We start from the raw sequence: 14,897 nt of genomic DNA, 5'->3' as shown, positions 1-14,897 counted from the left end.
AGGCTATTAAGGACAGCAAAGATGGGAGGTTTGATGTGTTTCGGAGGTTTTTTTTGTGGACTAGCATCAAGCACTCCATGGAAGTTCTTTGAGGGTATCTTGGATCCTCCATCTGCTGATTCTCAAAAGGAAATAATCGAGTGGCTCAATCACAGCATGGAGACTCAGAATGTTGACAGACACAGGCTCATCAGTCTCCTGCACTGCTTGCACGAGCTGCATGACCGCAAGTCCCTGAGTGATGCCACTCGGTCCATGGCTGAGATAGACCTGTCATTCACAAGGCTGTACCTGCCAGACTGCTCTGCCATCTGGATCCTGCTGCAGCGAGAAGAACCTGTGGAGACACTCAATCTGTCGGGCTGCGACATCGGCACCGAGGAAATGAAGAGGCTTCAGCCTGGACTGCACAGATGTAAAGAGCTACTGTAAGACTTGCACACCTCGCCTTCACTACTTCACAAATTGTGTGTGCATGTGTGTGTGTGTGATATCAACTTAGTTTCAATTGAGTACCAGGTGCGGTGTGTAAAGCATCGCTACTCGGGAGACAAAAGCAGCCGGGCGTGATACTGGCCACCCACTCCATCATATGCCATGCCGGCCTTCATAGGTGCTCCCTAACAGCACTTTCCCCAGCAGTCTGTTAAGGCTATACGGCAGATCTTTGTCTATACGAATCCTCACTTAGTAACTGTGCACACAGTACAATGTAACTCCATTCTCACGTAAACACTCGGTCTTGCGTAGCCCAAGCATGAACACAAATTTTGACAAATTCTTCCCCTTGCCACTGCCATCATTGTCCTCACTCCCCACACGCCACGCTCACCCCTCCCCTCATACCTCCCCTTAAACCCTCCAATCTGCTCCTGCCTTCACTTTTTACATAATCCATTCCCCACCCTTGCCCATACCTTCACTCTTCAGCCGCATACCCACGCCCACTCATCCACTGAGGGATAAGGTTCAGTGAGTGAGTGAGTTCGTACCTGCTTGAGTTGGTGGGTGACTTGGTGGGTGGATCGATGAGTGAATATGTGGAGTTAAGTGAGGATGTTTGTGAGTTGGTGAATGAGTGAATTAGTGTGTGAGTGGGTTTGTGAATGAGTGAATTAGTGTGAGTGGGTGAGTAAATGTACAGTGAGTAGGTGGGTCCACAGTAAATTCTGCATTCACTGTACATTAAAGTACAAAAGGAAAAAAAGTTATGCATATGCATGGATGCTGTAAAGTTTTCCATCATCTTCAGCAACATTTAATTAGCGATGATAGCCCTCACACTATGTGCAGGAAGTGAGGTGACCGTAGGCCACACTGAGAAAATGTAGCCCTGATAGCGACTCTGCGGTGGAGAGTGAGGGTAACGGTTTGATCCACGTGTCCGATTCAAGCCCCTGGTTCACAGTGGATCATGGTCAGTGATTGTGCTCACCACTACAGAGACAGCTGATTGGTAATGGGTGTTAATCTTAGTTGTAACGTATTAAAGAGACAAAGATCCCCCAAGTAGCCCATATAAACTGGTGGGGAAAGTGAAGCCAGTGACAGGGAACAAGCACACACTATTACACTGCACTTTAGAGCACAAAGACAATCTCCCCGTAGAGCCTGCACACACTTTTGAGGCAAGTGCTGATCGCACTTCCCTGACCAGCACCGTCCTTGGCTGTCTTTTTCTCCCCATTGCTGATGTTTACACAACATACCAGGTACTCATTTAAGGCTGAGTCACCCTAGATTTTCTTTTATCACTCACCACTGATGCTGTTTACAGATATTAAACCCAGGTCACTTAGTTCGTAATGTAATGTGCCAACAACTTTCCCACCATTCCCCTAAACACAATCAAAGACACTCGTATATACACACAGACATGTACACACACAAACGTACACAGTGCATGCAGCCTTTGGTCACTCCACTGCTGGATAAGGCACTCCCACACCATGCAGGTCTTGGGGGTTATTTGACCAGACATCACCACTCTTGTCAGTGTGGGTTGGTGTAGAGCATAGAGATGAATGTTGTTCCATTGCCATAACGCAGCTCCGCAGGCTACAACACCTGTTGTTATGCATGTTAGTCATGGGTAGAAGCACCATCCAGACTCGTGCCTATTTAGATTTTCAGATTTATTAGATCTTACATGTACACTAATGTACACACTCTCATATGAATATACACACACTCACTCACATGTACATATACACTAATATGCATATACACGAATACTTGCACGTTACTACACACTCACACACTTTTACACACCCCTGTTTGAGTCTGCAGTTTTAATGTGACAGTATTTTTTACATTAAAATGAATGCAAGCAATCTTCATATAATAAGGATTCACATTCGTAAGGCGCAATTCGTCCAGTGATCTGAGTGCGCCATGGACAAATTAGTTAATATACGCATGTATGTGCAGGCAGTCCCAGGTTTACAGAACTCCGAATTTACAGAAATGCTCCCTTGAATCGTATAATAAAACTCAACGTGTGGAAATGTTAGCGTTAGTTACGTAAGTACAACTAGTGCAGCACGTTGAGGTTGCGGTCGTCTCCTGCGGAGCGAGGCTTAAGCCCCGCCTCAACCAAAACGCCGCCTTCACCGAGCCCGAGCTTCACAGGATTAAGGTATTTTTTTTAATATCATTACGTAATTATTTTCCTTAGGTAGCATTACGTAATTGCTTGTTTTCTATGCTGAGAACTATATATTCCCATGTTTCTATTGCTGGTTTTAATTTCAAGTTTATTTCATGAGTTATTTACTTGAGTTACTGTGTGTTTATGTAGGTGTGTAGACGATGAGCGGTAGTGTAGCGGGTAGCGCTACGCTGGGCTATGAACCCGGCGGCCTGGGTACGCTTCCCGCTCACGGCCAACACCGGTGACGATTATCTGAACCGGACCTGGGCCTCCCTCTAGGTCGACTCAGCCTCAAATGAGGACCTGGTGCGGTGTGTAAACATCGCCACTAAGGAGACAAAGGCGGTCGGGTCTGGTGCAGGCCACCCACCCCCTCGTGTGCTGTTACGACCTTCATCGGTATTCACTAACAGCACTTGCCCCTACAGCCTTAAGGTTATACGGGGGATCTTTGTATTTTTGTAGACGAGGTCTTGCAAAACAAGACCCTTATAAACACAAACATGTTTCAGATTATAAAGGTAAATTACAGTATAAATGAATGGATGATTGTGAGTTAATTGATATTTGTGAATGCCACCTATTATATATAAAATGTCTAACAAGCATTAAACAATCAGCATCTTTGCTCATGACGGTGTGTCCTGTGGTCACGTGCACCCCCATTGTGAGTGTCCCTCACTCACCGCGTGTTTGACTCCGCGGTTCCCGTGGGCTCAGTGAGTCAGCGCTGTCCCTTCTCCCGTCCACCCGGGTTTAGGCTGGGTGACAACAAGATCAGAGACAGCGGACTCCAGCTCATAGCGGACGGGATGTTGGAGAGAGAAGGGAGTTTGGAGACGTTAGCGTGAGTAATGTCCTGATGCACACACACATACAGACACAAAACACAAAGATACTCAGTATAACATAATAATGTTGTATTTAACGTCTATTATAACTTTCTGTTTTTATGCATTCGTCAAATAAGTTATTAGCTACACTTATTACAGCACTTTTAACCACTTAACAATACAATTACAATTGTCACATTACCTACTTTAACCAATGATATTGTTTCAAATTATATTATGTTAATACAGTAGATCATCGATTATCCGGCAGCCGGATAAAAAAAACACCAGATAATCGCATCATTATTTAAAATGGCTTATTTTTGCATATTCTCAAATAAGATTATATTTTTAGGTGCTCTATATATTTAGTGTTATTGAATAGTTTGCGATATAAAAATCGCTTAACTAGATATACAAAGACAAAATGAATATTCTGCTGTAAAATGTGACTTTACTGAACCGCACTCACCACTCCAATATCGAAGACTCTGCATGGGGTGATGTGCGTACTACGCTCTTGTTCAACAACTTGTGTTAGGCATCGACTTGTGTTTGACAACAACTACTTGTGTTAGACATCGACTTGTGTTTGACAACAACTACTTGTGTTTGACATCAACTTGTGTTTGACATCAACTTGTGTTTGACAACGACTTGTGTTTGACAACAATTTGTGTTTGAAAACAATTTGTGTTTGACAACTTGTGTTTGACAACAACAACAACTTGTGTTTGACAATCGTCAGACTGATTCAGATCGGTGCTCTGGCGAACGCCGAATTGCACACAATTTTCAGCGGATCGCGCTGTATATTTTCTGTTTCTATGACTAGTTATTAGTCATGAAAAATGTTTATAAGTGCAGTATTTTCATTGTTTAAGTTGTTGTATGTAGTGTATAATGTACTGTATATATTATTTGACGCAGAAATGGGAGGATGTTCTGAGGAAATTAGGAATGAGAGGATACGGGAAGAGTTGTAGTGGAAATGCCGATATGCAGGCCAGGTGCTAAGTTCAGACAATTGTCACTGGGGGTGTCCTTTCAATTACATTGTGATGAGATGATCAATTAAACGCTTTCAGATGTAACCGCTTATAGGATGATGCAATATCGAAAATAAATCATGATTATTTGATCTATATATACATACACAGAGATTCTACAGAGAGCCTTTAGCAGACTTTTCGGTCATACACTGTTAGGGAACACCTAATGAAGGCCAGAACGGCACATGAGGGGTTGGGAGGCCAGCACCATATTCAGTCAACTGATGTTTACCTACTATACCAGGTACTAATTTAAGGCTGAATTGACCTAGGTGAGGTCCACGGCCGTTTTAGATATTCATCAATGAAGTTAGCCGTGAGCGGCAATCGAACTAGGTTTGTGGCTCACTGTGCTAACCACTGCACCACTACTTCCCACGTGCATACACACAAATATGCATGCACTAAGATACACAAGTACCAAACACGCATAGAGATGGACAAATGCAAATATACACATAGTAGACATTCACACACATCACGTTAAACCCAAAAACCTAAACAGCAGTTGCTATTTGCAAGCTCCTATTAAAGTTGACATGAGGTTCATTTGTGCACCGTGTCCACAAACACGACCCTTAACCACTGTCCCATCAACCACCACCACCCCTCATCACTCCTCCCCACCCCTCACAATCCCCCACTCTGTGCCCAGACCCTCCACCCATCCCCTCTGCCCCCACTAACAGTCTCTTCTCTCCCTGTAGCCTGTATCTTTGTTCACTGACGGACAAGTCGGGTTCCTCTCTCAGTGTCATCCTCAAGGCCATCACAGGTTTGAAGAGTCTCGGGTAAGCTCTGCTGTTCGTTTCTCACATGCGCTCTGTGCACGAACTGTGCTAATTATTGGTGCAAGGCGTTGTGAAGTAAACATTTAAATGTGAATACATTTAATCTTGCGGTCCTGCTTAATCGAGTTCACTTTAAAAATGTTTTACTGTAATCGTAACACATTTGTTTAGTTTAACACATAGGTTAAAGCAATATTCATATTCACAACATATTGTTAGCAGATATATTAATTGAAAACATCTCCCTGTGTTCTCGATGGAAATGTACTTCACTTGTGTGTGATCCTCTGTGGCAACTTTGTGTTTTTATAAACGCAAACACTTTTCATATTATAAAGGTACAATGCAGAATAACTGAATGGATGATTGTGAGTAAACTGATATTTGTGAATGCCACCTATTATATATAAAATGTCTAACAGAAGCATTAAACAATGAGCAGCTTTGCTCATGAACGTGTGTGCTATGATCACGTGCACCGCTATTGTGAGTGTCCCTCACTCACCGCGTGTTTGACTCCGCGGTTCCCGTGGGCTCAGTGAGTCAGCGTTGTCCCTTCCCCCGTCCACCCGGGTTTAGGCTGCGTCGCAACGAGATCGGAGACAGCGGCCTCCGACTTTTAGCAGACGGGATGTTGGAGAGAGAAGGGAGGTTGGAGACGTTAGTGTGAGTAATGTCCTGATGCACACACACTTATATAAGTACACCTAAACAAATATATACACATATACAGACACAAAACACCAAGATATTCAGTATAGCATAATAATGTTGTATTTAAACGTCGATTATAACTTAATTTTTATGCACTTATCAATTAAGTTATTAGCCACACTTATTACAGCACTGTTAACCACTATTAAATAACAATACAATTACAATTGTCACATAACCAACTCTAACCAATGATATTGTTTTAAATTATATTATGTTAATATATTAGATCATCGATTATCCGGCAGCCAGATTTTCAAACACAACCAGATAATCGCATAATTATTTAAAATAGCTTATTTTTGCATATTCTTAAATACGATTTAAAGCTTTCGTGACTGCAGTAATTCATATTTTTAGCTCTTTCAGTAAAGTCACGTTGAAGGGAAACAATAAAATAATAACATATATATCGGACAATATATTTTTATTGTTTTATATATTTTATTATTTATTGTTTCCCTTAAACGTGACTTTACCGAAAGAGCTAAAAATACGATTATATTTTTAGGTGTTCTGTATATATTTAATGTTATTAAATAGTTTGCCATCTAAAAATCGCTCAAAGTAAATATACAAAGACAAAATGAATATCCTGCTGTAAAAAGTGACTATTTACTCTTGTTGGTTCTTTCGGTAAAGTCACGTAGAATGGAAATAATAAAATAATAAAAATAAAACATTCTAAAATTATCACGACGTTTTGGCCACAACATTTTCTAACCGCACTCACCACTCCAATATGAAAGACTCTGCATGGGGTGATGTGTGTACTATGCTCTTGTTAAACAACTTGTGTTTGACAACAACAACAACTTGTGTTTGTCAATAGTTGGACTGATGCAGCCTTCAGACCGGTGCTCTGGTGAATGCCGAATTCCACTCAATTTTCGCCAGATCGCACTTTATACTTTCTGTTTCTATGACTAGTTATTAGTCATGAAACATTTATATACGTGCAGTATTTTCATTGTTTAAGTTGTTGTATGTAGTGTGTAATGAACTGTATATATTATTTGACACTGAAATAAAGCATAGCTGCTTGTTTTGTCACGCACTTTGTGCCGATCGCCGGACTGGTTCAGCTTTTGGAGCGGTTTTACCGGTTTCATCGGATGTTGGAACCCAGATAGGCACGCTCTGGATATAATCAATGATCATCTGTATTTAATGTCATAGATTACAATTAAGAATTTTATATAATGAACGGCTGCAATCTTGACATTAATTGCCCACCCATACGTTTACATTAATAACACCACAACCTGACTTATTAAAGCCATAAATCACCAATGGCTCTTATTCGCCAACCCGATACATTTGAACATTATTTGATCCTTACCCAATATACAGTTTAAACTAGCCTTTGCCTCGTGATGGGTTACGTGGACATCTGTGAAAAAGAGCTTTTTAGCTTTTCAGATTCTCTAATATAAATAAATATTCAGATTTATATTCTGGCTCCTCTGCCTGTATCTAGTGGCCTTGCATGGACAAACGCGATTTTTAATACAAAATATTGCAGACCTCGCCAAATGCGGTGGGTTACGTTCCTGTAAAATGCCGTGTTGGACAAAGCCACATTAAACAATTAATAGACAAACAGGATTGCGTTCCTGGGTCCGAAATGATTACTCCCTCTGTTTAGCTGATTCTACGAGATTTCCACCCTTATTGTACTAAAAGGTGTTGAGTTGCTCTCCATTTCTTGTGAGTGTGTACACTTTTATTTTCCAGTTTCACCCCACTCAGTGCCTCTTCTCTCCCTGTAGTCTGATAGAGTGCTCACTGATGGACAAATCGATCCCAGCTCTCCATGACATCATGATCACCAACAAAGCATTGAGGAAGCTCGGGTAAGTTATGCAGCTTGTGTCTCATACGCGCTCTGATTGTTGCTACGAACAAAACAACTTAGATTCGTCAGTAACACTGTGGCCTTAGCAGGAGAAAATATGGAAAAGGCAACGTTTTGGAAATGGACCTTCACAGCATGTTTGTGTGCTATGAGAGCCATTGCCAGAAGTGGAGTGAGTAGTGGAGTGTATTCCAGTGCATTTAATATTCTCTTTGGTTCTTTCGGTAAAGTCACGTAGAAAATCAAATCAAATAATAATAGAACAGACGTTCCGATTGCAACACAAGCAACCATCATCAGGTAAGAATGAAAAAAATAGCAAACTTAGAAACACAATGCAACACAACACAGAACCGAACAGCACAACAGCCAATACCCCACCTGGCTGACCCCGCTCCTCCAAATAATGACAATATTCATTATCAGACCAATGAACATGACCAAACGACTGGAAATGCGCCTGATCTTAAATCTGCAAGATAAGCAGGCTTTAGCCTGGAGTGCTGAGACGGGTGACCACCGCACATAACCACAGGAGTTATAGGCAGCAGAGCTAAGTTGCAGACAACAGACTGCAGTGTGCAGCACAATCCACCGTTGTACTTCACTACGATCCTAGATCTGCAGTCCTTGCCATCACAGGCCTGCACTGACCCGCGTGGTGAAGTATGGTGAAGCAGCTCTCATGGCATGGGGAGACCTTCATCCAGCATGGCTGTTGTGGGGGCTGTGTGGGTCTTTGTGTGAACCCGCGTCAGCGTGAACCTCTCTCTGTGCTGCAGGGTGGATGGCAATCGCTTCAGTGAGGAAGGGAAGCAGGAGTTGAGGAGCAGATGGACTCACCGAGGAGGCCTGGATATTTAGATATAAGCTGAGAGGCCGTGCTGGCCCTGCAGCAGATGGAGCTGGTCCACGCACGACTTGAACAGCAGCCCGGCTCATTTTACCTCCACCGCTCCGATCGTCGACCCTGACTCTGAGACGACAATGAGCTGGGAGCTTTCTCTGTGAGATCCACATGGAGCCAAGGGTGAACGCGACTCCAAGATGCTGATGAGTGTGGTGATTCCAATAATGTGTAATAATGTGTAAGTGTATTTATGAATATGTTGTATAGGGAAGCGATGTTGGTGGCATGCGGAAGGGGTGTCGGTGGCTTTTAAATGGTCTGGCAGCTCACCATTGTTTCACTGAGTAGGAATGTTTTTCATGAATGTGCGTACATAGGGGTGTGTATCACACTCATGCAGATATCCTCGTCTATTTATGTATGACTTCAATATTCACCCTCTATCTTTTTTATAATCATGTATTTTAACTTTCAGTTGCGCTATGATCGGTCTAAAAATAATCTTCCAAGCCGACTTCAGATAGAATACATTTATTAACGATTGTTTTAAAGTTGTTTTACTCTGAATTCTCTTTCATTGCTCTAATTGATTAGTTTTCGATTTTGGTGCCTCGGATCACACTTGCAATTGAAACTATCCAGGTTAAAAACCTGGCTAAACAAATACACTTGATATTTCTTATCTTTGATTATACACATCTGTATACCAAATAACAGCACTTCAACAGCCTCGAAATGCTTAACAATGTATCAATAATTAAATTTTAATGTATACATTTATTGGCAGACTGTCATTGTCTGGGTGTGGTCTGGGAATGTTTATTGCTGTTGTTTTACTGCCTTTCCCAAGCTTGGGAACTGATGCAATTTGAACTTGCATACTTTTAGGTATTTGTTTAAGTAACGCCATGGTGGTGTGATGTCATCTTCCTCGCCTGGTATGCAAGAGTTCAGGGGTTGGATTTCGACCCTGACACCTGCTGTATAGTTGGAGTCTGCATGTTCTCTCCGTGGTCACTTGTTTTTTTTTTTCCTCTGGGTTCTCCAGTTTTTCTCTCCATATTTAGAAACATCTGTTTAGATGTATTTGCTGCTATAAATTTTCACGTGATAATCCACTTCCTCGAGCTATTATTAGTGGCTTGCTTCTGAAAAATTAGATAATAGCTCTGGGCCTTTCCTGGTAAGATAAAAAAAGAGTTTAGTTTCATTTGTATATTTTAAGTGATTTGTTCACCTTTACTTTACTGTGCACTCTTATCGTGTTGTATTGTATTGGTTGTTGTAACTTTTGTCCTGTCTCTACTGCACTCATTGCATTACTCCAGTATAAATGTTCAGATTCTGCTATTAGGTGTAGATTCATATTTATATACGCAGCCTTAACTGAGTATCCATCGCAGTGTGTAAACATCAGCACTGGGGAGACAAAGGTGGCCGAGCGTGGCACTGGCCACACCACACCCTCGTGTGCCATGTCAGCCTGAATAGGTGCTAACTAACTGGACTTTCCCATATAGCTTGTGGAGGCTACATGGGGAATCTGTGTATGTTTCCTCGTGTGTGTGTGTGTGTATTGTATATGGGGGATCTGTGTTGTACTTGTGTGTGGGGGTAGCCGTGGTTTAGATGGTGATGATGAAACACGGGAACAGAGAAGAGACTCCCAGCGACTCCACTCCTCCGCTCCCAGTGTCAGCGCGTTGAGCTTTTGATGCAGGAGGTTTAGGAAATGTCCATTTGTCTGACTCCACTTGCTTCTCTTGCTTGTCAAGCATTCTAACTTCTCGCATGGACTACGTGCTGGAGAATACAAACTCGGTGTAACTCACAAGAGGACTCTCCTGGTTACTCATGCGGCGTTGCCATTTAAATATTTAAATGTTATTGAATAGTTTTGATATTGTGCCCAATGCTATCATCGACCGTACTAATGGTGTCACGAGACTAATAACATAATGTTTGGATATCTCACAGTGCAGTGCAAGCATTTGTGTTCGATAGCGGCCCACAAAAGTGGATATCACAGAGCTACCAGTCAAATGCATTCCACTAACACTCGGTTTCAGACAGACCCATAAACTGAGATATCCGCAGACTCACATTTAGATATAAAGACTCATATAGACACAAAAAGACAAACAGAGAAATGTACTCACACTGAGCTAGAGACTTACAGGGATGCATAGACTCACACAAGGCACACAGTCTCGCTTCGACAAACACACTCACAAAGAGACTCATATCAACTCAAAGCTACAGACTCACGAAAACGTCCAGAGAATCATACAGAGAGCCCCCCCCCCCCAACTAGCACCGCCCACTCTACCACTAGGGATGCCCATTCCACCATGAGACCCGCACACTCCCCAACGAGGCCCGCCTACTCCCTCACTTAGCCCAACCCACTTAATCACTAACCCAGCCCACTACCATTAAGATCTGCCAATTTCACAGCTTGCCACGCCCACTATACCACTAATCCCTCCCACTATTATCCCACTCCTAGTTAATTTTCTGATCTTTAACCGTCTGGACCATTGTTATTCTCGTCGTCTTGGTCTCCCTGAATCAACCCTCACTCTCCTCCACAAATACAAAATTCTTCCGCACAAGTTATTTTCAATCTGCCATTTATTTTTTACATTTTGCCTCTCCTACTTCAACTTCACTGGCTTCCCGTTCACTACCGCTGCCTTTTAAAATGCCTGATGCTCATCTTCAAATCTCTCTAGGGCCTTGCCCCACCTTATCTTGCCCCTCATCTCCTTCCATGTGCCCTCTCGTCCTCTCCGTTCCCAATCTTCCCTGTCCCTCCATCTCCCTACGCCCAATCCTTCTCTCTGGACACCTCCACTGGAATAACCTTCCCCAGCACATTAAGCAGTCCCCCTCCTTAACCTCATTCTGTTCCTCTCTTAAAGCCTCACCGCTTCTCCATTTCCCATTCTCTACCCCTCCCTCCCCTATCATTTTGTCTTCTGTTTTCAGATGGCTGATGTAGATGCAGAGTAACAACTACAATTTCACATTCAGGTGGTCAAGCCAGATAACCACGTCAAGAGTAGCGCAGTGTGTCATTGTCATGTGGATCGGACATTGCTTAATTGTATGTTGATTGGTCTGTTCTGGATGACCACAGTTGAACACTGAGGAGTTTTTAATTTTCCATTTGTGCATCAGGTATCTGCATTTGCCATGGTTTGTGCAGTGGATGCGGTTTAGGGTGGACCATGAGCTTCTTGGAAGATCAAACCCAGGGAACTGCCTTGGGCCTTTCACAAGGTGTTCGTTAACATCTCGCCACCAGATGAAGTGAACACCACTACGGTGTGCTCGGGATGGGTGTTCATTCGTGATCATTTTAATCCATTCTATCTCACACCTGCCCACCGTGTCGTGGAAGTTTTTCTGTTTTTCCTGCATTGCATTTTTCATTTCAGAAAATATTTCATCTGGAAAATCTATTGCGATAGAATATCTTACGTGCAACGGTGGAAAGGAATATCAGGTGGAGCAGTTGCAGTGCTTAGATGCACCACACGACAAACCCATGGCCTGAAAGCAGTCGAGTGAAGAAGAATCAGGCCTGCCCCCCCTCGCTTCACCAACCCATACAGGGCGTAATGGTGAAATATAGAAAAAAAGCATTATTCTCTTTGGTTCTATTCGGTAAAGTCACGTAGGTAAAAAAGAAAATAACAAAAATCACGACGTTTCGGCCACAACACAAGTGGCCTTTCAGGTGAAGGGACCGTGCTGTCATGAGGACAGCGTTGGAGTGAAGACAGCCAAGCCCAGGTCGCGTTCTTTAAGCTATGTGGGAGGAAGCAAAACGCTTGACAAAGGAATTAGCATAAAAATGAGCATGATGTACGTAGGAGGTGCATGGGCCATGATGGACCAGGAGCGGGTGGGGACCATGACGGACCAGCAGCGGGGGGGGTGGGGGGAGGAGAGTCAGTGGGTGGAGTGAGTGGGTGGAGTGAGTGGGTGGAGTGAGTGGGTGGAGTGAGTGGGTGGAGTGAGTGGGTGGAGTGAGTGGGTGGAGTGAGTGGGTGGAGTGAGTGGGTGGAGTGAGTGGGTGGAGTGAGTGGGTGGAGTGAGTGGGTGGAGTGAGTGGGTGGAGTGAGAGAAGTAAGCAGCTGTGAAAGTTTGGGATACCACTACTTGAAAAAAAAATACTGTACCATTGAAAATTAGTTTAATGTTTGTCTCTGACCGAATTCGCGAGCACAAATCAGATTTGAAACACGGCAGAACGAATTCTGCCGTAGCTGACCACTGTTACAACGCTGTGGGTGATCACGATATAGTTTTCTCCGATACCAAGGTTCTCTGCAAACCCACGGGTTTTTATCAGAGATTTGTCCACGAGGCAATTCAGATTTACAAAGACAGACACAATTTCAACCGAGAGGATGATTTCAAATTAAGCAATCACTGGAAAGATGTTCTAAATCAAACCACACATTAAACTAATTTTCAATGGTACAGTATTTTTTTCTTCAAGTAGTGGTATTCCAAACTTTCACAGCTGCATATTTCACTCCACACACTCACTCCACTCACTCCACTCACTCACTCCACTCACTCACTCCGCTCACTCACTCCACTCACTCCACTCACTCACTCCACTCACTCACTCCACTCACTCACTCCACTCACTCACTCCACTCACTCCACTCACTCCACTCACTCACTCCACTCACTCGCTCCTGGTCCATCATGGCCCATGCACCTCCTACGTACATCATGCTCATTTTTATGCTAATTCCTTTGTCAAGCGTTTTGCTTCCTCCCACATAGCTTAAAGGACGCGACCTGGGCTTGGCTGTTTTCACTCCAATGCTGTCCTCATGACAGCACAGTCCCTTCACCTGATGAAGGCCACTTGTGTTGTGGCCGAAACGTCGTGATTTTTGTTATTTTCTTTTTTACCTACGTGACTTTACCGAATAGAACCAAAGAGTATGGATCCTTGCAGTCACGAAAGCTTCAAATCTAGAATTGATAACCTCTACGGGGAGGGCTTTCACCTATCTGTTAGCGCTTTCAACAGACAACGGGACAATAAGTCAAAGCTCATCGAGACGCTGACCTTCCTCAAAAGATGCCGCGACAACAAGGTAATACCCATCGCTTTCACACTAACATCTGCTGCTGTATCCTCACCGAATTCTAAACAGATTCTGTTTAAGGCCAGCCTATCTTTAATCTCAGAGAGGATAAGACTACTCCGTTTTGACTCGATACTTTAGACAGGACTCTCCTACAAGCTCATTTAACGCTAACACAAAAAATGTCACCTGCTGATTGGAACCACGTAGACAACATGACTGCTTCTTCTGCCGATTCACTTTCAGTCAAATACAAAGCTAACCTGATTTCTAAATTCAACCACCTATCGAAGAAGAACCCAGTCCCACATATAACAAAACTAGACGTTAACAAAATCGTCATTAATCAGAGTAGCACCCCGATTTCGGACAATCTGAAAACAGTACTGGCTAGAGGGCTAAATTTTGCTGTCACCCCGAAACATATTCCTGTAGATATCATCTCTCAGGTCGATGCGGCCCTTAAAGGCATAGGACACATCCAAGCAGACGTTGCGAGAGCTGAAATATCCACTATTCCTAAGAATGCTAAGAAATTTTGATTTAAAGATTTCGTGACTGCAGTAATTCATATTCTTAGCTCTTTCGGTAAAGTCACGTTGAAGGGAAACAATAAAATAATAAAATATATATAAAACAAGAAAACAATTCTCACGACGTTTCGACCATAACAAACCGTCGTCATCAGGTGTGTCGGTTTGCATACATTTATTTATTTTTAAACGGTGTATTTTAAACGGTGTTCTTTGTAAGCCATCTGGCTACCATGAGAGATTCGTTCATGAGGCTATCCACATATACAAGCACAGAGACAATTTCAACCGAGAAAATGGATTCTGGCTTAGCAATCATTGGAAAGATTTGATAAACCATTTCAGGTCTTAATTGATTGTTCACGCTTACAGTGGCTTTCAGACAGCATACATTAATTTTTCGTCTCCCCCCTCCTCTTTTCAGAACATAGATGGACTAGTCCTTCTAAATAAACTGCCAAATCGCTGCGCGTGGCGCTGACGTTTTTATAAA

At 42.9% G+C, this 14,897-nt stretch overlaps 1 protein-coding gene across 1 annotated transcript; it reads left to right on the top strand.

Annotated features, from left to right (window-relative positions):
* Positions 1-21: 21 nt before the first annotated feature.
* LOC142907504 (ribonuclease inhibitor-like) lies at positions 22-9,527 on the top strand. The gene is made up of 6 exons (XM_076057089.1): positions 22-428; positions 3,414-3,500; positions 5,246-5,329; positions 5,909-5,995; positions 7,816-7,899; positions 8,684-9,527. The coding sequence occupies exons 1-6, from the start codon at positions 22-24 to the stop codon at positions 8,763-8,765; spliced, it is 831 nt and encodes a 276-aa protein (XP_075913204.1). The 3' UTR covers positions 8,766-9,527.
* Positions 9,528-14,897: the final 5,370 nt, after the last annotated feature.

Source organism: Petromyzon marinus, chromosome 79 (genome assembly GCF_048934315.1).
Source record: "Petromyzon marinus isolate PM22_M1 ecotype Great Lakes invasive population chromosome 79, UKy_Petmar_22M1.pri1.0, whole genome shotgun sequence".
NCBI lineage: Eukaryota > Metazoa > Chordata > Hyperoartia > Petromyzontiformes > Petromyzontidae > Petromyzon > Petromyzon marinus.
The sequence above is the reverse complement of the archived record's forward strand: the minus strand, read 5'-3'. Positions and strand labels throughout refer to the sequence as shown.

What these genes read in the sequence shown, in the direction of transcription:
- LOC142907504 (XM_076057089.1), top strand. Translation starts at nt 22, where the DNA reads ATGGGAGGTTTGATGTGTTTCGGAGGTTTTTTTTGTGGACTAGCATCA. An exon ending in GGGAGTTTGGAGACGTTAGC is followed by an intron (nt 3,501 to 5,245) that starts GTGAGTAATGTC and finishes CTCTCCCTGTAG; the next exon opens with CCTGTATCTTTGTTCACTGA. An exon ending in GGGAGGTTGGAGACGTTAGT is followed by an intron (nt 5,996 to 7,815) that starts GTGAGTAATGTC and finishes CTCTCCCTGTAG; the next exon opens with TCTGATAGAGTGCTCACTGA.